Genomic DNA, 22,530 nt, shown 5'->3' with positions numbered 1-22,530 from the left:
TACAGAGCTACTGCTGCCTAAAAGGCAGTAAAATGGTTGCTCTCTGGGGCCCTGCTTCAGAAGGTGCCTTAGAACAGCAGTTCTCAACCAGGAGATCGGGGCCCCCTGGGGGCTGTGAGCAGATTTCAGGGGGTCTGCCAAGCTGTTACTCTCTGGGGCCCTGAACCCTGCCACCCAGGGCTCAAGCCAAAGCCTGGGCAGTTGCCCTGCTTGCTACCCCTGGTTTTTATATGCAGAAAAACACTTGTGGCACTGGCAGGCTGTGGAGTTTTTACAGCATGTTGGCGGGGGCCTCAGAAAGAAAAAGGTTGTGAAGCTTCCTTAGACTCAAGTCTCTGATTTTTCAAAGGGGATAAAGTTTTCACAAATTGCCAATTGTAAGAGCCATAGTTTTGTGCCTTTTGCTGAGGTGCTCGGAACATCAGCAACCCTTCTTAGGGATAGGAGTCCACCCAAAACAAAATGCATCCCCTGTCCCTTGCAAAGGAGTCTAATACCACATGGAGTTAAGTGCAATTACTAATAGGAAAGTAGTATTTCAGCTGTTCCAGCTTCTACAGAATTACTTCTCCCTAGTGGACGGCAGAAGTTATATAAAGGTGTTAGTATAAGAGAAGCCTTCCATACCTTGGTCACCTCATCAGATATGCTGTAATCCAACAGCCTCAGCAAGCTTAAAAAGATGCGGAATTTGTTCAGCATGGATGGTAGCACTGCTGTGAGAAGGCTGTTTATATACTCCTCCATGTTTGGTGGAATTATCTGTGGCTGTAAATGGACCTGACAGTCTGACTGAAAAACAAGATGGGTTGCACATCATCCCTTTCCCCATTCACATCTGTTCCATTCCAGTAAGACACTTATGATTTCAGTACAGCAGTAGAAGTCAGTGTCATCCAGTGTTGTCGAAGACAGGATAAAAAGCAGTTTAATATCAACCATTTCATAATAAATGAAAACCTCTTTCCTGAAGAGCTCCCAGTCTGAAATCTCTTGCTGTTTTAATCACCCTTCTTTGGAAGGGAACACTTTCGCTTTGAAGAGAAATCAATATCACAATTTTAAAACAGCCAAGAGAGCAAACGCTCAGTACATAAAGGGTGAAGACAAGTTGTTTGAACAACTAATCATACTGTGTACTAGCAGCTGTAGACACCTACATAATCCATCATACATAAATATAAGCTGAATTCATAGTCTTTTCAGTATGAATGTGAGATGGATCTCTCCACCACAAACAGGGCAGTTATTGCACTGGAATGAGATTGCTATCTAATAATAAATCTGGATCTACAATCTTTTTCCATTACCAGGACTACCCATATACTCTAATAATTTTTCATCCTCTTGCTACCATTTCTACAGCATGCAGCCACTGAGAAAAATGTCAGTTTTTCCTTTCACCAAATAATTTTTTTTGCAGGCCACTGTCCCTAAACACAGGTTTTCTAGGTGCACTAGCTGGAGCACTGTAAGCCAGGTCAACAGCCTGCCCAGGCAGCTCACGGCAACAAGATCATTTCCCTGACATTTCTGGAAATGGCATGCTCAGTTTTCATTAAGCAGCTATCAACTGTAATTATCCCCCAACTTAAGAAGACCTTGCCATACCGGTAGAAGTGATCTGCCTTCTGAAGTGATAAGTACATTAATATTGCATGGGAATTCCATCTGGTGGTAACTGAAGTCATAATCCACCTTCTGCCAAGTTATCAGGTTACCCAGTGCTGTCACATTATGTACACCTAGAAAAAGCAAGAAAACAGATGCTGACAGCTGGATGTAAACAATCGGCAGAGTTGAAATTGATTTTTCATTCAGGTTTTAATTAGCAGTTAGCAGAAACTATTACTTGGTCACAGTGGAAACAACTAGGTTACTAAACGAACCTGACGTGCTAAACAAAATCAAGAGCCTTTGAAGGATTTCAGGCATAAAAGTTGACCAGCCCTAATATTAGTGTAGTTTATGGGAAAGATCAGATTATAAACATGTAGAAATATTTATGCAAAATTTGCTAGAGGGAATAAGGCTGTAGTTATTAGAAGGAGAGTTAAGCATGAGATGGGAATGGGTACCTTACTCACAAGTGAGTAATTCAGGACATCCCAAATTAATATGGCTAATGCTCTATTCCAAACCGCACCATTGTGCATTCTGTATATTTTAGAAATGTACTTAAAAGTTCTGACTTTTTGGTCTTATAGCCATAAGGATACCATAGACACTGCTGGCTCAGCTCTCGAATACATTGACTTGAAGGGTGCAGGATCAGGGCCCTAGAGTTTAAACAGACGAGGCTCAGAACCATAACTTTTCTGTACCAACCTGTCTCCCCACCCCCCAAACAAGCCACACACAAATCTTTCAAGTCATATCCCAGGACCATTCAAGATCAGGAGTGCTTATCCAGCACCACTGGCAATGGCATAAAGCTCCAGTTTCTAGCCAAGGAGAGGTGAGATACTGGACTTTTAATGTATAGAAATAACTGGCTGAGGAAGACACCTACTTTCCTAGCTTCAAGAGGCCATATGCTGAGGCTACCCTCTCCAGCAGGTTTAGATGATGGAAGAAGTTCCTTTCCAACATTCAGGAATAGCATAATAGCCAGACAGAAGCAGCTTTTAGCATGGAAAGAAGCGGCAGTATTTGCTGGAGTGACAATTCCATCGCATCAAGGAAACCCAGCAAGTTTTGGAATCCAAATGCTGATCATGTGCATCATAGTGCACTTGCATTCGTCCTAAGCAGCTGAGCGAATTTGACAGACATTTTCATGAGACACTCAAACCACAATTTGTTCTCCACAACTGGCTGTGTAACTGCAGTAAGCTATTCTCAAAGTAGGCATCTCTGATCTTGCTCCTGCTCAATTAAGTGATCATGTTACTTTTAAATTGCATTAGGAACAGCAGAATAATCCACGTTTTGCCAAATGAAATACACAGAAACGGAGAACAATGTTAATCTATGATTACAAACCACTCTTTAAAATGAAAAGGTCAGTTACAGAAACCTGGCATGATGGTGTTACTGTCCCTTGGGAAGTTCTGGAAGACTGTATGGCTTAGGGGATTGGTGATGGCTTTAGAGCCTTTTTACTCTGTCACTGGTTAGATTCTTCACCTGCAGGCCTATAGTGACCAGTACAGTAAAGATCCTCAGATACCATGAGGAGTAGTGCAATGTGAAGACAGATCCAAGGGCTTACGTGAAAATAATTGGTGATTTTTGACCAGAACCTAGAGAACTGATAGCACATCATAAACACACTACCACAACTCACCAGGCATGAACTATTCTCTCACCCTAAAGTGGAATACTCTTCTGTACTCAGGCCCATTCGTAGATGTGGGATAGCTTCCACTGTAGCTGACCCTGTTGCTCCAATTCTAAGTACAACTTCACTCTGCAGGGCTGTCAAACCAGCTTTTGACAGATTCTCTACAGCACTCCCCTCTATTTCTTTGTACGTTACTTTTACGATGGCAATACACTGCCACTTTACATCTGGATAAGAGAACAAATCACTTTTTGAAGTCCAAGCAGAGAAGAACGCCTCATTACATAAAAGGTGAAGACTGGCCAACTAAAATGAGGAACAGCAGAAAGATTAAAGGGGAGAGAGGAACTGACTAAAATCTTTAGTTATTCCAGACTACTGCTAGAGTGATCAAACAAACCCACTTATTAAAAAAATTATAGTAAGTTCCTTCCCCCCCTGCAAAAAAAGTCAAACCAGAAAAGACTTAAAAAAAAGTTAAAAAAATGGAATTGAAACTTCATTTAAAGATAGTTTGTTGAAATAGTGAAATCCAGCTAATAAAAATCAGATTTCTCCTGAACACCACCACCTACTGTGCTTTGTATCTTTCAGTCCAGCAGACAGTCATTAAATACTCTTTAAAAAGGATGGCAAGCTGTGTATAATTTCCTTCTTTTGGGATTCTTTCCCCTCTCAATTCCTTAGTCCTTAATTACAGCAACATAGTATCAACTTGAAATCTAAAACTGGCTACTTCTGTGCAGTTTTCAAATTGTCTATATTCTGTCTGGCCTTTGGTCTCAACTCTTCGAAATATACAAATGAACACTTAAGGCTCATGGTTATTCCACTGTTATGGCTTGTAAAGAAGATGAAAAGAGGTCTATAACAGGTATGGACTCACTAGAGCATTTCTTAACAGCGGAACTTAAGATCGTGCATCAGGACAGTTTTTGGTGTCACAAGCTCCAGGAGGGATAAGGTACCCTTGTTATATAAGGCGGATTAGGATGCTTCTTTTATTTTAATATAATCACCTTCACTGGCTTCCTATTCATCTGTAATCCAACTCAAAATTGGCCCCTGTGGGTTTGTAGACACATTGCTTTTGCTCGCTTCACTTATCTGACTTTGTGTTCCAACCTGATGTCCCCTACCTGAACCCGGAAGATGGAGGGGGGAGAAAAGTGAAAAAGCACCCCAATTGTATATCCCAGCTACCTGAACCCTCATCTGCTGCCTCACTCCCAGCTGTCAAATAACTTTTCTTCAAAGCTCACCTTAAGTCTTCCCTCTCTGTCTAGGTTGCAATTCATTGCTTTATATGAAGGAGTGTTGTAAGCAAGACACAAGAAGTAATTATTCCACTCTACTCAGGCTCAATTGGAATATTGTGTCCAGCTTGGGCACCACACTTCAGGAAACAAGTGGACAAACTGGAGAAAGTCCAGAGGAAAGCAACAAAAATGATTAAAGGTCTAGAAAACATGATCTGTGAGGAAAAGTTGAAAAAATTGGGTTTGTTTGAAGAAGAGAAGACTGAAAGGGGACACATGATCACAGTCTTCAAATACATAAATGGTTGTTATAAAGAGGAGGGTGATAAGTTTCTCTCCTTATCCATTGTGAACAGGACAAGAAGCAATGGACTTAAATTGTATCCAGGGAGATTTAAATTAGAGATTAGGAAAAAACTTCCTGTCAGGGTAGTTAAGCACTGGAACAAATTACCTAGTGAGGTTGTGGAATCTCCATCTTTGGAGGTTTTTAAGAGCAGGTTAGACAAATACCTGTCAGGATGGTCTAGATAATACTTAGTCCTGCCTTGGTGCAGGGGACTGGACTAAATGACTTATTAAAGTCCCTTCCAGTCCTACATTTCTTTGATACACAGAACAAGTCAGTTTACAAGATAAATCTTGGAAATCCATAACACACAAGTGAAAACTACTTCTTGCTCCCACACAGCATTCACTTTTCAAATGGGAAAAAAAAACCTAAGTGACTTCAGTGCTCAAAGGTGTCAGCTATGCAACCAGGGGTTGTTCTGTTTTCTACAGGAAAGGTGCTATACGAAATGGCAGAAACATAAGGTAGCCACACTGCTCCACTTGTGACTAACCAAAACCTAAAAATACCACTTTTGTGGGGCAAGACAGTAGCTCAGGTTACAGCTTCATTTAATTTCTGGCCTTTTCTATTGAGAGTGCCAAAGAAGTCTTTGCAATGCAAATACCGATAAACTAAGAAATCAGACTGAGCAGTAACAGCTCATTTCACAATGGTCATTTGCACCCTCTCCTCGATTTTAACCGTTCACCTACAGGTGAAAAGATTCCTAATGACTTTCTCACCCTCTCTAGGAGCTCTATTTACCTGAAACCTAGAATATTTTAAATAAAACAAAATAGCCAGATGCTTCCTGACAGTAAAGCAATAATAAGAGAAATAAAATACAACTGCCTTGTTGAACTGTGATCAGGCACGCAACTTCATACAACAAGGCCACAGACTGACAGCAAGCTAGTCTGATACATGAATCAGTTATATGTGATATTCATGGACAAGGTGGTTTTTCCCCACACAGCTTAACAGTGGAAGACCTGTATTAAAAGGTTTAACTATTGCCACATAATTAACATCACTGTATGTCTTGAAATGTACTAATTCAGTCTACTGTAATGTATTAGGTCAAAGTTTTACAGGGAGGACAAGAACACAAAGCACTGCCTACCTGTTGTGTCCAGCTGTCCTTGCTCAAGCAGCGTCTCATCTATCACAAGGGAAGTGTTACTGGCCAGTTGCAATACTCCGCTGACTAGGCGGTTAGCTGTGTAGTCCTTGTGTGGGATAAACCGTGAGTGATTCATGTTTTCTATGGTCATCTGCAGACGATAGGCCTGCGAAGAGCAAAGAAATTATTGGCTAAGGAGGCAAATCCCCACTCCTCCACCTGCCTTGTTAGGTAAAAGTACCCTGCTTTAATAAGATCATTAAGTTTAGAATCCCATAATAAGTACAAAATTATAAGGACAATTAAATGAAATACACAGTAGATATATGTAATCACAAGTTCCAAAGCTCTTAAAGGGAAAAAGGATTTCAAAGGCAAACTACTTTATGGCGAGGTAAGTTTTTAAAAATATAGTTATATATAGCTACGGGAATATCAGTACAATGTGTTGCAGTACTGTAAGTTACCAGTCAATATGGTCCCTTTTCAAATTACTGTGTTTTCTCTGCAAAATACCTTCCAGGAATTTGTTGTCACTGGGGGGGGAGAAATCTAGGCGCTCTCTCAGATGAAAGTTCCACCCCCATTTTAGTTTTTGGGCTATCCTTTAACCAGGCACCAGGAGCCTGCCTCAAACTGAACCTAAGTTTTGTTCCAAAAATACAGTAACATTAAAGCCAAAAATCACTGCACAATCATAAATCCATTAAAGCATATTAATGCCATTCTTACTGCTGGAACGAGCTGCTGGATAATGCGGTATATGTGCTCTGTGAAGATACTATTTCTTGGACAGCCACTCAAGTTCACTGTGAATTTTCCCAGAGGAAGCACATCTCTTCTCGCATAGCTAGAAAAAAAAAAAGAAAGATGGATCAGCTGAACACTTGATACAGGGACTGCACCCCTGGTAAGTCCTAAAAACTTTTTAGAATCAAAATATACCCATAAAAAGAGCCACAAGCTGTGTGTGAACCATCACCCTTATCACTTTGCTTAAACGTCATTCCTTTTCACACATCTTTGTTTTCTTTCTTGGGGACAGTGACTGTCTTCCTGTGTGTCTACACAGGACTAGAACATACGGGGTGCCACCACACTATAAATAGATGATGGCTGGCACATGTAAAAATGAATCTCATATCAACTTATCTATGACCTTTAACTAACCAAGACCTAAAAAGACCACTTCTGTGGGGCAAGACAGTAGCTCAGTAGATCAGCGACAGAACCATGAGAGATTGGACTAATTATGACTAATGTAATGGGGCGCACACTCTTCCACGCAAGGCAGGAAGGGGCTAAGGAGCTTAAAAAGGATTCCTGCTTAGTTGGAAATGACAGGCAGAGACAGCAGATGTAGTAGTCATTTCTGCAACTCAGAAGGCACTGCAGGCTGGACAGACCATCAGAAGACTGGCTGGAAAAATGAGGCTGAATGTCTGCTTGACCACAAAATGCCACAAAGGGGTGGAATGGTAGAGACTCACTGGAACAACAATGAAAACAGATTTCCACTTAGACCATGAAATGTTCTATTTACACAAGCATACTTTATGCCATTATGAAGTTTACTAGGCCTACCATATGTTCAGGTTTCCTATATGCTGGGTACTAGGGTGAAATTCCTGATCTTCAAATAAGCTACTGGAAAATTGGCCAGGTCGTTGGGCAGGTATGACACCCGCAACACATTTGCCTGTTCAAATGTTTGGCTGTTCTGTGCAACATACCCAACATCTACACTCAGACTGCTTTTTCTCTCAGGTGTATACATATAGGTCCACATTTTCCAGGGTGGCTCATGATTTTGGGTGTTAAACTGGACATACCTTACAGGGGTCTGACTTTCAGAGAGTTAGCGTTCAGGTTCTTTTTTAAGGCATCTTAAGTTGGGCAATTAAGATCACTAGGAGTTTCTGAAAATGTACCTAACTTTTTAATGAACAAGAATAAATCAGAAGAAAAATGTCAGTCATTCTCTAAACTAGTGGTTCTCAATGCATGGGCCACTTGCGGCCCAATCTGCACAGAGCTGTGACATGCTCAGCGCCGAAACTAGGGCAAGGCGGGAGGGGCACCTGCGCCAGGCACAGAGTAAGTGGAGGGGTGTGTGTGCGCGCAAAAATGGGGTGGTGCAGGATGGGGCCCAGTGACATCAGGCCCTCCCCCGCAGCAGGATTGGGCCCTGCAGAATCAGCAGGCGGTTAGGGTGTTCAGTGCTCCCCCACCCTGCAGGATCGCGCGTCCAGTGACACCAGCTGTAGCAGGCTCCCTGGCACTAGGGCCACGGATGCACGAGGCAGGGCAAGCTTCGTGGCGGAGCTAGGTGCAGCCGAAGTAGGAGACCAGTGGGTGCGGGGAGGAAGGTGCAGGGGGCTAGGGCAGAAGGGAGGGAGGTGCAGGGGCACCAGGGAGGGTTGCCAACTTTCTAATTGCTGAAAACAGGACATCTCTGTGCCGCTCCTTCCCAGAGGCCCGGCCCTGCCACCACCCCACCTCTTCCCCTAACACACACACCCCGCCCCCCGGGATTCACTTGCCACCTGCAGAGCCAGGCTGCCCAAATCGGGACACAGGGGAGATGGGGGGAGTTGCTCCATGGAGTGAGGGGTTGGGTGCAATTGGAGCACGACAGGGTGGAGGGGGGTGATTGGTCCCCGGAGCAAGGGGCTGGAGACATTGGTGCACAGTAGGGCAGACAGGATTCCCGCTCTCCTCCCCCCACCCCACCTCATCATTGAGGAGGCTGTAGCCAGGTCCCGGAGCCAGCCAGCAAGTTCTCTCCATAGTCAGCAGCTGAGCAGAGAGCAGTTCCTCTTGGACAACGGTTCTCAATCTGCAGCCCATGGGCTGCTTGCGGTCTAGTCAGCACACAGCTGCAGCCCATATGACACCCTCAGGGTTATACAGGTTGTATATTGTGTGGATGCAGCCCACATAACACAGAGAGCTGCATATGAGGTCCACCGTGGTAAATAGGTTGAGAACCACTATTCTAGGCTGTAACAGCAGCTGCTGCTCTTCCCATCCTCTGGTGGTAGAGGCCGGTAGCTGGATTTTTAGTGTCCAGCAATGCTGACCAGACACTGCCAGGTTCCCTTTTCAACTGGACTTTCCAGTTGAAAACTGGACACCTGGCAACTCTAGGAGGGGGGTGCTGCCAATGCATGGGAGACCGACTTTAGGTAGGGGGACTGGTGGCAGTCCCTGGACAGCGGACTGGGTGCATGGGGAGCAGTCCCTGGGTAGGCTGTTCTTCCCTGGACAGGGCACCCTGTCTCTGCAGGGCAGGCATGTGTGCCAGCCCAGTCTTTTGGATTTTTTTTTTGAGGGGGAGTGGGGTTCTGCATGCTGGGGGGGGACAGTCCCAGGGGAGTTGGGTGATTGGGGGCATTCCCTGGTTGGGGGGGGCAGTCTGAGGAGGGGCTGGGTGCATGGGAGACCGTCCCTGGCTAGGGAGGCACCCCACACCAGGCAGGGCTCCCCATCTTTGCAAACTGGCTCTGCAGCAGCACAGAAATGAGGGTGGCAATATGCCATGCCTCCCTTACAGTAAATTAATTAGTTTTCACAGTTAATATTTTGACTTATTTTGTGAATTTAAAATGCTCTTGGTAGACATTTGCAATGCTGAAATGAAAGGTACTATATTGATTTGAATGGTATTACCATCATAACACAAATCCTAAACTTTATTTTTATAGATGTACAGGTAGTATATATATTGTGTGGATGTGGCCCACAATGGTAAATAGGTTGAGAACCACTGCTCTAAACTATTAATGGAAATGTAGTAATAGCAGGTCTGCTCTCACACAGAAAAGAGATTAGATAGGAAACATGACATCCACATTGGTTACATATATATTGCTTGAGGATTTTAGTCTAATCCTAAAATTTTTATCCTAGAATAAAAAAAGGTGGAGAGAACAGAAGTGGGAGGGACTTTGTCAACTCAGATGCTAGGAAGATACTAAGCTTTGAAATTAGCCTTGTTTTAAAATCTATTTGGACTGTGGACAATAATCTCTGCATTTGTGCCTAATACAATGGGGCCCCTCAGCTGCAGCCTCCCTGGGCACAAAGGAATATAAATAATACTTATACCATCTCTGCTGAGAAATTATTCATAGACTCTGATAGACTGGCAAAAATAAGCAGATAATATTTTTAAAAACAAATACACTAAGCGTTCTCAGCAGGCATCTACGTACTTACACTGTGGAGATGAGATGCAATATAAGGTACTCAGCAGCCAAGCTGTCTCCTAAGAGTGCATGAGTGAGGAATCCAAGCAGCTCTGCTCTAAGTGGCGAAAGTTCCATCATAAAACTAGACACAACTATCAAGAAAGCAGAAGACAAGTGTCAGAAATGCCCTGCATCTGTTCCCCCTCCTCTCCAAATGAGGCATACCTTGCAATATCACACATTGGGAATAGTGAGTGGAAAAGAACAGCACTCTACTCTGAGCAAAGTTTCCGCATTCACCTAGATTTTTCCTACCTTTTTTAGGTTCAGGACATTGTTCCTTGCTCTGCAGATTTGAGATGGAATAATGCCCTCTATTTAGACTTACAGCATATGTAATTAGAGTGATCTTACCCAAATAGGTCTTCTTTCCTAGACTACGCAAATCCAACTCAGTCTTCTTCACTATGTTGTTTTACGCTCTATTGCTGTGCTCTTTTGTATCTTGCTTTTTGCCACACCATTCCTGATCTCTGGTGACCATAACTTCATGCAACTTAATTGTTTTATCTTTGAGTTCTGCTCTGATGGAGGCCTCAGGGCACCACTCTGTGTGCTAGGTGATATGCAGTGCTAAGAAAGTTCCTGCCCCAAATAGCGAACAATCTAAACTAACCTGAATGAGGGGATGTAACAAACAAACACTGGGGGCGGAGAGAGCAGGAAGGCAATAGTATAGTTACACAGACCAGCTATATGCACAATTTACAAATTTGGTCCAAGATTTTCAAAAACTGAATCTAAAATAAGATTCCTAAACAAATGAGCTGTTTCTCTGTAGAGCCAAGTAAACAGCAACTCGCTGACTTTTAGACTCCTGGTTTTTGAAAGTCTTGGCCCAAGACTTTTGTCATTTGGATAACAATAAATGAGACATTAATGATCTCAGTTATCCTTTCTTGCCACAAAAAGAAAAGGAGTACTTGTGGCACCTTAGAGACTAACCAATTTATTTGAGCATGAGCTTTCGTGAGCTACAGCTCACTTCATCGGCTGCATACCGTGGAAACTGCAGAAAACATTATATACACACACAGACCATGAAACAATACCTCCTCCCACCCCACTGTCCTGCTGGTAATAGCTTATCTAAAGTGATCATCAAGGTGGGCCATTTCCTGCACAAATCCAGGTTCTCTCACCCCCCCCCACCCCCATACACACACAAACGCACTCTCCTGCTGGTAATAGCTCATCCAAAGTGACCACTCTCCCTACAATGTGCATGGTAATCAAGGTGGGCCATTTCTCACCCCCCTCCCCCCCCGGAAACACACACACACACACACACAAACTCACTCTCCTGCTGGCAATAGCTCATCCAAACTGACCACTCTCCAAGGCTGGAAATGGCCCAACTTGATGATCACTTTGGATAAGCTATTACCAGCAGGAGAGTGAGTTTGTGTGTGTATGGGGGTGAGAAAACCTGGATTTGTGCTGGAAATGGCCCACCTTGATTATCATGCACATTGTAGGGAGAGTGGTCACTTTGGATAAGCTATTACCAGCAGGAGAGTGCGTTTGTGTGTGTATGGGGGTGGGGGGGGGGGTGAGAGAACCTGGATTTGTGCAGGAAATGGCCCACCTTGATGATCACTTTAGATAAGCTATTACCAGCAGGACAGTGGGGTGGGAGGAGGTATTGTTTCATGGTCTCTGTGTGTATATAATGTCTTCTGCAGTTTCCACGGTATGCATCCGATGAAGTGAGCTGTAGCTCACGAAAGCTCATACTCAAATAAATTGGTTAGTCTCTAAGGTGCCACAAGTACTCCTTTTCTTTTTGCGAATACAGACTAACACAGCTGTTACTCTGAAACCTTTCTTGCCACAGACACAGTCACATCACAGCTACGAAGAGCCAAACTATTGCCTCACTTATACAGATTTCTATGGCATGCCTACCTTCCCCCTCACACACACTTTAATATCTGAATGCCATTACTTGATTTTATTTTAAACATTTTATTTTGAAGATCCTAAGGTATATTATGCAAACTGAGAGGTAAAGTATATAGAAGTTCCACCTGACATTGTCAGCCTCTGTTACATGCACCCAATTAGAATAGACTAATTCTGAATTATTATAGTGTATTCCTGCATCACAACAGAAATGTTTTTTGACTGTTGTTTTCCATTTGAAGTATTTAAAGGTACCTATCTTGCTGGTATATAAAAGCTCATAAAAGTTATGAAAAAAGTATGAGTTGAGAGGAAGTGGTATATTATCTCCTTGCTCCTTGGAAATTACAGGAGCATATAAATTCTTGTATTCAGAGAGTTATTTTTATTTTATCAAGGTGTATCTCACACTGATACAAACAGAGTTTGGCTTGAATGCTGTCTAATCTCCTCTGGCAGCATTTGCACTCCTGGGTTTACTATGCTTACCAATATGGAACAAGCTACTTTCAACAAATAAGGAATCAAAAGTGATTTTAAACATTAAAGAATACTCAAAAACAAAGGAAGAGAAGTAATCAGTTACCAATCCACAATCCTCTCAATGCAGAGGCCCAAGCTATGTTTTAAAGTGTTACCAAAAATACCAGTCAATGGAAAAATTTAATATTTCGGCTTCTTAGAATTTTTTCAGCAAGCACCAATGTATCCAAGTATAGCCCCTCTGCAAGAATTGGGAACACAAAATTCTCCTTTCACTTCACTATTCCAAGGATGCGGTTCATTCCCATTTCCCTTCTTTCAGAGTAACAGCCGTGTTAGTCTGTATTCGCAAAAAGAAAAGGAGTACTTGTGGCACCTTAGAGACTAACCAATTTATTTGAGCATGAGCTTTCGTGAGCTACAGCTCACTTCATCGGATGCATACCGTGGAAACTGCAGCAGACTTTATATATACACAGAGAATATGAAACAATACCTCCTCCCACCCCACTGTCCTGCTGGTAATAGCTTATCTAAAGTGATCATCAGGTTGGGCCATTTCCAGCACAAATCCAGGTTTTCTCACCCTCCACCCCCCCACACAAATTCACTCTCCTGCTGGTGATAGCCCATCCAAAGTGACAACTCTTTACACAATGTGCATGATAATCAAGTTGGGCTATTTCCTGCACAAATCCAGGTTTTTTCACATATCCCCCACCCCCATACACACACAAACTCACTCTCCTGCTGGTAATAGCTCATCCAAACTGACCACTCTCCAAGTTTAAATCCAAGTTAAACCAGAACATCTGGGGGTGGGGGGGGGGAGGAAAAAACAAGAGGAAATAGGCTACCTTGCATAATGACTTAGCCACTCCCAGTCTCTATTTAAGCCTAAGTTAATAGTATCCAATTTGCAAATTAATTCCAATTCAGCAGTTTCTCGCTGGAGTCTGGATTTGAAGTTTTTTTGTTTTAAGATAGCGACCTTCATGTCTGTGATTGCGTGACCAGAGAGATTGAAGTGTTCTCCGACTGGTTTATGAATGTTATAATTCTTGACATCTGATTTGTGTCCATTTATTCTTTTACGTAGAGACTGTCCAGTTTGACCAATGTACATGGCAGAGGGGCATTGCTGGCACATGATGGCATATATTACATTGGTGGATGTGCAGGTGAACGAGCCTCTGATAGTGTGGCTGATCTTATTAGGCCCTGTGATGGTGTCCCCTGAATAGATATGTGGGCACAATTGGCAACGGGCTTTGTTGCAAGGATAAGTTCCTGGGTTAGTGGTTCTGTTGTGTGGTATGTGGTTGTTGGTGAGTATTTGCTTCAGGTTGCGGGGCTGTCTGTAGGCAAGGACTGGCCTGTCTCCCAAGATTTGTGAGTGTGTTGGGTCATCCTTTAGGATAGGTTGTAGATCCTTAATAATGCGTTGGAGGAGGTATTGTTTCATATTCTCTGTGTATATATAAAGTCTGCTGCAGTTTCCACGGTATGCATCCGATGAAGTGAGCTGTAGCTCACAAAAGCTCATGCTCAAATAAATTGGTTAGTCTCTAAGGTGCCACAAGTACTCCTTTTCATTTCCCTTCTGTATGCCTTCACTCCAGCCAAGCATGTGGTGTACGCAGCCTTTCCCAGGACTGGAGATGGCAGTGCTTTACGGATCAGGATTTAAAGGGAGACAAAGCTGTAAAGACTCTCCCAAAAGACCAAATTAAGCAGCTTTGCAAAAGAGTCTACCAGCCAACAAAGCAAGTCACAGGCATACCAGGGTTGGCCATAAGCAAAGTTGGTCACAACTCAGAATTTCCATCTTGTGGGGAAATTTCAGAACTTGGTTTCATTTAAAAAAAGAACAAAAACAGCTGTTTTTATTAACCCAGGAAAAAATAAAGTGTTTGTTTTGGCACCACATGGACGTTTGGAGTTTGTGAAACCAAACATCCTTCCCAGCATCTGGCAGCAGCCATAAAACTGACCAGTCTGGATAATTTCATAGGCACCAGTAAATCTGACAGGAATCATGTCAATTTTAGCCACCAGCTGCTAGACTTCGAGGGCTGGGCGCAGCCCTAAATGTGCTGATTTCCTTAGAGTCAGAAACCCAGAACCTCCAGGGTCTGTGGCTCAGAGGCAGTCATGCTATGCTGCCTGCCTTGCGATGCTGACTGACTCAGGATAGGGGACTCCAGGGCTTCCAGAATCCCAGGCCAGCTGGTACCTGGGCTCGCTAACTCAGGGCATCTGGTTCCCCAGACCCAACTGGGTGCTCTTAGGGCTTCCACGTTCTCTGCTGCAGAGCTAGGAGCCTAGACCCTGAGAAGCCTGCTCAAGCCTGGGCTGCCAGGCTCCCTGCCACAGAGCCTAGACCCTGAGAACCCTCAAGGCTGCCAGGCTCCTGGACCAGCTGGCTCCCCAACTCATTTTTTGGTTTTAAACCATGAATCTGTTAGCATCCATGATTTTTTTTAAATTCCATTAGAGGGACTCAAAACAAAATAACGCTTGCCACTTTTGGCAAACTGCAAGTTATTGCCGCAGCTTTCCCACATGCGAACTGGGCTGGAAAAAACAAGACACAAATCTCAAGACACTTACCAAAATTAGTAAGTGACTGTAGCAGCAGCAGCACAGATTCACAGATCTATGGGCTCTACTGCGTGTAAGTTTGGTTTGTTTTTTGGGCTCTGATCTGTATGTATTCTGTTTATTCCTTGGGCTCTGCCATCTGTGAGCTTCCACAGCTCTTAAAATTGCTGTAAGTGGAGTTCTATATAGACATACATGACATCTTAAACACTTGCTGCAGGTTTTGAAGCCAAACATATAATACACCTTTCAATTAAAAATCTGAAAGGATTCCCAAGATGATACTGAGCAGATCATACCGTCTGAGTCAGCAGTTACACACTCAGCAAACTGATTCATAAATCTATGCTGCTGCTAAACATTCATGTCCTCATTTTGGTAAGTCTGTCTTGTGGAATTATGCATTGTTTTTTCCAGTCCAGTTCATAAGTTCAGTGCAACTATTGCAATCTGATTACAGAGAAAACCCTCCTCCAATCCCTGCCACAGGCTCCTGGGGGAGAAGATAATGAAAATAAGAACAGGAGCTACATTCTGTCGAACAAAAACTGAAATGTTTAAATCAAAGGATGATCAAATTTAGCTCCCCACTGCTTCTTTGCTATAACCCCCAAACTGTTTTTCTGATATATCATTTAATGTTCAATGCTGTTCCATAATGTTAATTGCCACCTTTATATAAATATTTAAGTAACCTATTTTGCATGTTAATGTCATTGAAAGTCAAGATTTTTAATGATAAAATAGGAAAAGTGGTCTATGTAGAAGAAAATATAGTTCATAAAACAAGGCCTAAAAAAAAATTAGCTCTGGTTAGAAATGGCAGTTTACTCTCAAACATTATTGTGAAATAAGCAAGAGTTTTATGATTAATGATGTTTAAGAAGCTGCCCTCCATCTCAGATGGATGCAACATAGCAGCTGCCATAACAAAAGTAGGATTTTTTAAAAATTAAAATGCCAATATGAGTAGGAATTAAAAACCCACACATCAATTTGTCGAATAACTGCTGACTTGGGACTAGTATGATCTGCTCAACATCCCCTTGGAAACATTTTCAGATTTTTAATTGGAAGTTCTATTATACATTTGGTTCCAAAACCGACAGCCTTCTACAGCTTCCTAAATGTTTAAGATGAGTCAAACATAATATCTATATAGGACTCCACTTGACAGTCATTTTAGGAGCTGTGGAAGTTCACAGATGGAGAGGAAAAATACAAACAGAAAAACAGAAGCGCGTGCCACAGTTTGTGGTGAATGTTTAAGAACAATCAAATGGGCAACTAGTTGCATAATTGGTTTTTCTGTTTTGTTTGTTTTTTTAAAACTTAGCTCCCTTTAAGCTCCTTGATAGTACAGACATTCATTACATATTTTATATCTGCAAGGTAATCCTATGTGTCTACATACTTCAGATTTACCTGTTTAGCTAAGCCTTAATAAAAGTAAAGTTTTCAAAAATAAAGTGATTCCTCATTTGAAAATGAATAAATCTTGCAATTTGTACAATAGTAAGTCGAGTTTTCAGACTTACAGAATGAAGTCTCTAATCATGACTACTTCAGAAGTAACTCTTCCTAAAATAAACACTTATCACCATGTCTGAGGCAACTCAGTATAAAGTAATGCAGCTGCCCCATCCCTTCTGAGTCCGCCTTAAACAGACTCTACCATTGCTGCATTTTCCTGCCAACAAACGATAACTTGTTTATAGTATGGAGTAGTACAATGCAGTCCAGAGTGAACCAATCTGTGATAATGTAAGGTTCCATTCCGCAGTTCAAATACTTACAGCTTTTACTCTCCTCTTCATTAAGGCAGGCAGGCAATAATGGATTAATGTGCTGTAATTTCTGTGCCAAAATCACATGGATTCTGGGGACTAATGAGGCAGGAGGACTATGTACTCTCTGTTCTTCTACTGTGTCCATACATTCCATAGGATCAAGTGGTGATGATGAGTTCTCCCTAGTAAATATCACAATTAAACTGAGCTTAAAGACATTCTATGCAAATGCCCCTGCTGTTGTCAAAATGAATCTGGAATCTATTCCAATAATGTTACACATAAACACAAGTGACATCCATTCCCTGCTTCAGTTTACTGAAGACTACATTTAAACTAATATAAATTATAGATTTTAATGATAAAAGCTTAATTGAAATATTTTAGGTATCTATAAAAAGACTATAAATACAAAATACATGAAAATCCTATACACTGACAATATAAAACTACTAAACTGGATTTTTACATGTGCCGTCTTCTGTATTTCTGAAAATACTTGGAGTGTACAGGCTTTAGTTTTGTAAAGGAGGCAAATCCCTAAATCATTCTACCATTTAAATGAGAGATGGAAAGTATTCTTTACATTCTTTACAGGTTTCTGTTCAGCAGGTATCCAATGCAGACATTGTAACATTTCAGCAAATAAAGCAACTTTGTAAAGTAAAGTCTATCTTGTGTGGATACAGAGTTCCAGAAGGCTGCCAGATCATTAATCTTGGACACTTAAATTTTCTGTATAGCCACAGAACATGTAGTGCAGATGAAAGTGAAAAATTCCCACCAGTGTGACTCAACCCTAACTTGGAGAAACCACCCTTTGAGGTGAGAGAACAGGTTAGACCTCATGACTATTCAATTCTCAGTCTCTGAGGCCTTCCAAAAGTAGCTTCAGGTTTTTTTAATTTTGGACATTGGAACAAAGACACAGACATCAGATGGCAACAAACTTCAGTCACTACTGACTTGGACTGGATTTGCACCAGAGACAGAAGCGAAAGGCTGTATAACCTATTATTAATCTTTAGGAGCCCACCAAATTCACAGTCCATTTTGATCAATTTCATGGTCAGAGGGTTTTAAAATTGGTCAATTTCACATTTTCAGATGGGCTTGTAACCATGGGGGTCCCGACACAAAAGGGCTGAAGGGGATCACAAAGCTGTTGTGTGCGTGCGTGTGTGGGGGGGTGTCGCAGGATTGCCACCCTCACTTCTGCGCTGCCTTCAGAGCTGGACATTGAAGGCAACACAGCTGCAGAGCTTCCTGCAGCTTGAGGAAGTACCTGGAGGTGGGTCTGATCTCCCATCCCCTCACCCGAGAGCGGCTGAGCAGGGGAAGAGGAAGTCAAGTCCCTCCCCAGTCCAGCAGACTAGCAGCTGGAGCCCGCTGAACAGTGGGAACCCCTGGCTGAGGCATCCCCAGCCCTGCCTCTTCCCTACCCCTCCAATAACTAGATTTCACAGTGGAAGTCTGATTTCACAGTCCATGAATTTGGTAGAGTCCTACTAATCTTCTCAGCCTCTCCTCCTTCTTTTGGGCAAGATCTGTTCTTCATTGAAAGGACTGTAACCATTCTTTTCTCTTTCTACTTCATGCAACAACTTTAAAGTTCAAAATCCTTGCTGAATTCCACCATTTTGTCTTAATGTAATTTGGTTGTCAACAGTCAAATACATTTGATTAGGCATACTGAGCCACCACTCTGGCCTTAGCCTACTGTTGGAAAGAAACAAAAACAGCTGGCTTTGCTCGTTTACCTTTACAAGCTTGTCTGGCTCTACCCAAGAACACAAATATCAAGGCTGTAACATACCAAAAAGAATGTTTTCAAAGGATCAAGGCTCTGAACACCTGCATCAATATGACAGAAACTGACATATTGGATGACGCCTGTGATCCATGCACTCAAATATCTACTCTTAGGGGAATTCTGTACACTGTGCAAGCACAGAATTAATGTTTCCCAGAGACAGTATAATTGATCAGAATAATTGATTCTGATGGGGAGACGAAGGGAAGCTTATGTGGCACCAGCAGAGAGGGCTACTAGCTCACAGACCAGAGCAGCCAGCCGCAGAGAGGGAGGGGGAAGCACCCTGTTTGTGTGGCCAGGTGAGGAGGCATGGGATATGAGGGGGATGGACAGAGCAGGGTACATGGGGCTGCTGGCAGGGTCACAGACTGGGGTTCAGAAGGGCTAATGGTGGGGGACGGACTGGGCAGAGGCGCAGGAACTAGTGGCATGACAACATTGAACCAGGGGTTGAATGGGAGTGAGGGGAGAAGGGGTGGCTGAGTGGGGGTGCAGGACACATGGGGACAGAGGCAGCTATACCTGGCTGAATGGAAAGTGGGGGATGCAGGGCCACATGGGGACATGTGCAGATATGCCTGGCTGAACGGGGTGTGGGAGTGGAGGGACACACGGGGGGCACATGTGCTTGAATGAATGGGAGAGGCTAAGGGTCAGCCAGAGTCAACATGGGGGAGGCTCCCCAAATCCCTAACAATCCGTCCCCACCCTTCCCTTCCCCGCAAAAAAACTGTTCCATACTTCTCCCATCCAACCTCGAGATTCACTCTCGAGCTCTGTCCCAGCAATTACTTCCCTCTCCCTCAGCTCCTTCGTTACCCCTGACTTCCCCAAGTCTTTGGGCTGCTTCTGAAGGGTGCAGAAATTCATTTCTGTATTGTAGTTTAAAGGAATTATTACTCAAATTTCTGTATTAATATGCTTAGTACGGAATCTATTTGTCAAAAGACGTTTCCTGAATCTTTTGTATTGTCTGTATTGTTACAGACATACTTGCTGACAAGTATTTTGAAATAAATTACCAAAATAATTGAAAGGGGCATAATTATATTGTGTTATTTTGACAAATAAAATATGTAAAATTTTGCAGAATTTTAAAATATTGTGCACAGAATTTTAATTCTTTTAGCACAGAATTCCCCCAGGAATAAAATATCTTATCTCCAAAAGTGTCTAATACAATATAATTCAGAGAAAGGCACTAGGAACCCAAGTGGATAATCATAAAATAACATGCTCTTGAGGGAAGTTTCCTCCTAAATCTCATCAGTTAGTGGTTGGTTTGCACCATGATACTAGGCTTTGAAAAAACTATTTTTAAAAAATGTTATCTAATATAACTCAACATTTTTTATATGGAAGTCTAATCACTTTTTTAGATTTTACCAACCTCTTGTCTCTCTACCTTCCTAATCTGTGGCAGTGATATGTACAGATTAATAGTGCATTACATTAAAAGAAAGTATTTTCCTTTATCAGTTTTGAGTCTGTTAATTTAATTGGAGGTTCTCATGTTCTTGTATTCTGAGAGGGTAAATAAGAACATCTGATAAAACTTCTTTACACCATTCAGTATTTTGTATACATCTATCATGCCCCTATTTATTTTCTGTATAAAGTAAACAGTCCTAATTATTTCATATTCTCATATGGAAGACTTTCCATGCCGCCAGTCATTTTCACTGCCTGTTTACAGGACCATCTCTCTTTTGGCTATACTTTTATAGGTAGTCTAAAAGTATTTTAAATTTTTTCCAATCCATTTACTTGGTCCTGAAGTAAATTTCTCCAGTTTAGTTCCAAAAATTATCCAGCACTTGAGAAAAAAAAAAAGGTACATTTGCTGTCCTTTGTTATAGAAGCTAATTGTAATGTCTCATTAACTCCCACACATCATTCTGAAGTTCCTTAAAATCTCTTGGTCCTGTCCTCTTTATAAATTTGTTCCAGCACTAACACTTGATACCTCCGTTTGATAATGGGGCAGTCTGGGAAATATGTACAGCCATTGCTCATGCAGTACCTGTTCTGTGGACAAAGGACTTCAATTACCAGGGCTGTCAATCCAGTACCTTTCACAAGCATTACCTTTAATTTAGGCAAAAAGCATTTTTAGAATAATGCTCAGACAAATGGTTAGACACTTTCTTAATTTTTAAGGCACAACCATTCAAGCACATTTTGCTTTTTAACTTCATAATCCCTGCAGATCAGAATCACAGCCTAAACCTTACCTCTCTTCATTGTTCACTATGCTGAGCACTGGATCCACAGACAAAATGCCATACACCTCAAGAGTATCGTTGACTTTGAAACTATCCCATCTCTCATAGACCTGCCACAGAGATAGCATGATAAAACAAGGAGGCAGACAGAACAGAATGATGTATTGCAAGAACAAGGACATCATGGATTGTCAGACAAGAGCAGAAATCTCAGTAGACAACTGTAGATTAAAGAGATTCTGTGCAGAGAGGCTGTCCAAATAAGTTTTTAAGAAGGTGAGATTGGAAAAATTACTTTCTACTTTTGTAGGATTTACATTATCTGCCTTCTTCTGCCAAAGTGGTAAACAACCATATTCTACGCTTGTTAATTAAAGGATGAAACTCCAAATGTAGAATAAGATTGCTGAAGAATGGGATAGAAACAGCATAGATGAGTTTTACTTGCTTGCAGTTTCATAGTCTGCATTAAGTATTAATCAACAGGAAACTATTTCAAATATGAAGTGAAAACAAACATTGCATTGTTTCCCTCTTGCTTCATCACACCTTTTTCCGCTAGAAGAGCACATCTTGAACTTACTCAAGGGTCCATGAGTCAACATCATCCTTACACTTGGGTGTCTTGAACTGACAGAACACATTTTGCCAAGTGCAGCTATGGATATATGTGCTTTAACACCTACTAGCACTGATGTTAGCAATTCTAATATCCCTTATGGGCAGTGAAGAGGAAAACAAGACAGCTGTTAATTGAGGACACATTCAAGATAATATAGGTTTTATTGTAACTGCTCTGGGTTCAGGATTCTCTCTCCCACCCCTAATCTATCCCTCAGTGAGGCAATCACACTTTGGTCATCACCTCCAAAGTCTGGTTACCTTTACGAGACATGCAGGGCCCTTCTCTCCTGGCAGCGGAAAGTTTAGATCAAGTGGAGGGGAGCAGTTTGGGGATATTAGCTGATGTCCTGCAGAAGCTTCAGTTTCTAATCGCTTTGGCTCGCCACAGCCATGGATATCACCTATATTCCCTGCAACATGAAGGAAAGACAGCCTTCTACAGCTTACTTAAGCATAACAGCAAATCCAAACAATTTTCCTTCCTTCAGAAAGCAATACAGAAGCATGCTGAATCAAAAAGGGATCCTGGAAGAACAACAAAGTAGTAGTTTCTATCAACTATTACTTTATTGTCCCTCACAGAAATAAAAGATTTGTATATCTATTGCCAAAAATTAACACCATGATGAATATGTAGGATTTTAGACATGAAAATCTGTTCATCTTGGAGACCTAAACATAGCCAAGGAGATTTAACTTGACTCAATCTATCTTTAAGCATCACATTGTCATCTGCAAGGCAACCTATCATTTGCGTAGAGCTGTAGAAATACTGCATTCTGCACCTTGTGTTTAAAAACAAGTTAAGCAGAAATAAAATACTTTCTC

The 22,530-nt window shown here is 42.0% G+C and overlaps 1 protein-coding gene across 2 annotated transcripts in view; it reads right to left on the bottom strand.

Moving 5' to 3' along the window:
* The window catches only part of MCMBP (minichromosome maintenance complex binding protein), a 34,097-nt gene that overhangs the window by 1,328 nt on the left and 10,239 nt on the right, over window positions 1-22,530 (bottom strand). For both annotated transcript variants that reach the window (XM_048856091.2, XM_048856092.2), the window contains exons 7-14: window positions 21,961-22,112; window positions 21,088-21,188; window positions 17,044-17,219; window positions 10,224-10,347; window positions 6,735-6,852; window positions 6,003-6,168; window positions 1,612-1,745; window positions 628-792 (exon numbers count right to left, since the gene is read on the bottom strand). In XM_048856091.2, the coding sequence (XP_048712048.1) occupies window positions 628-792; window positions 1,612-1,745; window positions 6,003-6,168; window positions 6,735-6,852; window positions 10,224-10,347; window positions 17,044-17,219; window positions 21,088-21,188; window positions 21,961-22,112 (1,136 nt within the window). The remainder of the gene's footprint in view (window positions 1-627; window positions 793-1,611; window positions 1,746-6,002; window positions 6,169-6,734; window positions 6,853-10,223; window positions 10,348-17,043; window positions 17,220-21,087; window positions 21,189-21,960; window positions 22,113-22,530) is intronic.

The sequence above is a fragment of the Caretta caretta genome, chromosome 7 (assembly GCF_965140235.1).
Source record: "Caretta caretta isolate rCarCar2 chromosome 7, rCarCar1.hap1, whole genome shotgun sequence".
Classification (NCBI taxonomy): domain Eukaryota; kingdom Metazoa; phylum Chordata; order Testudines; family Cheloniidae; genus Caretta; species Caretta caretta.
This window is presented reverse-complemented; position numbering and strand designations above follow the sequence as displayed.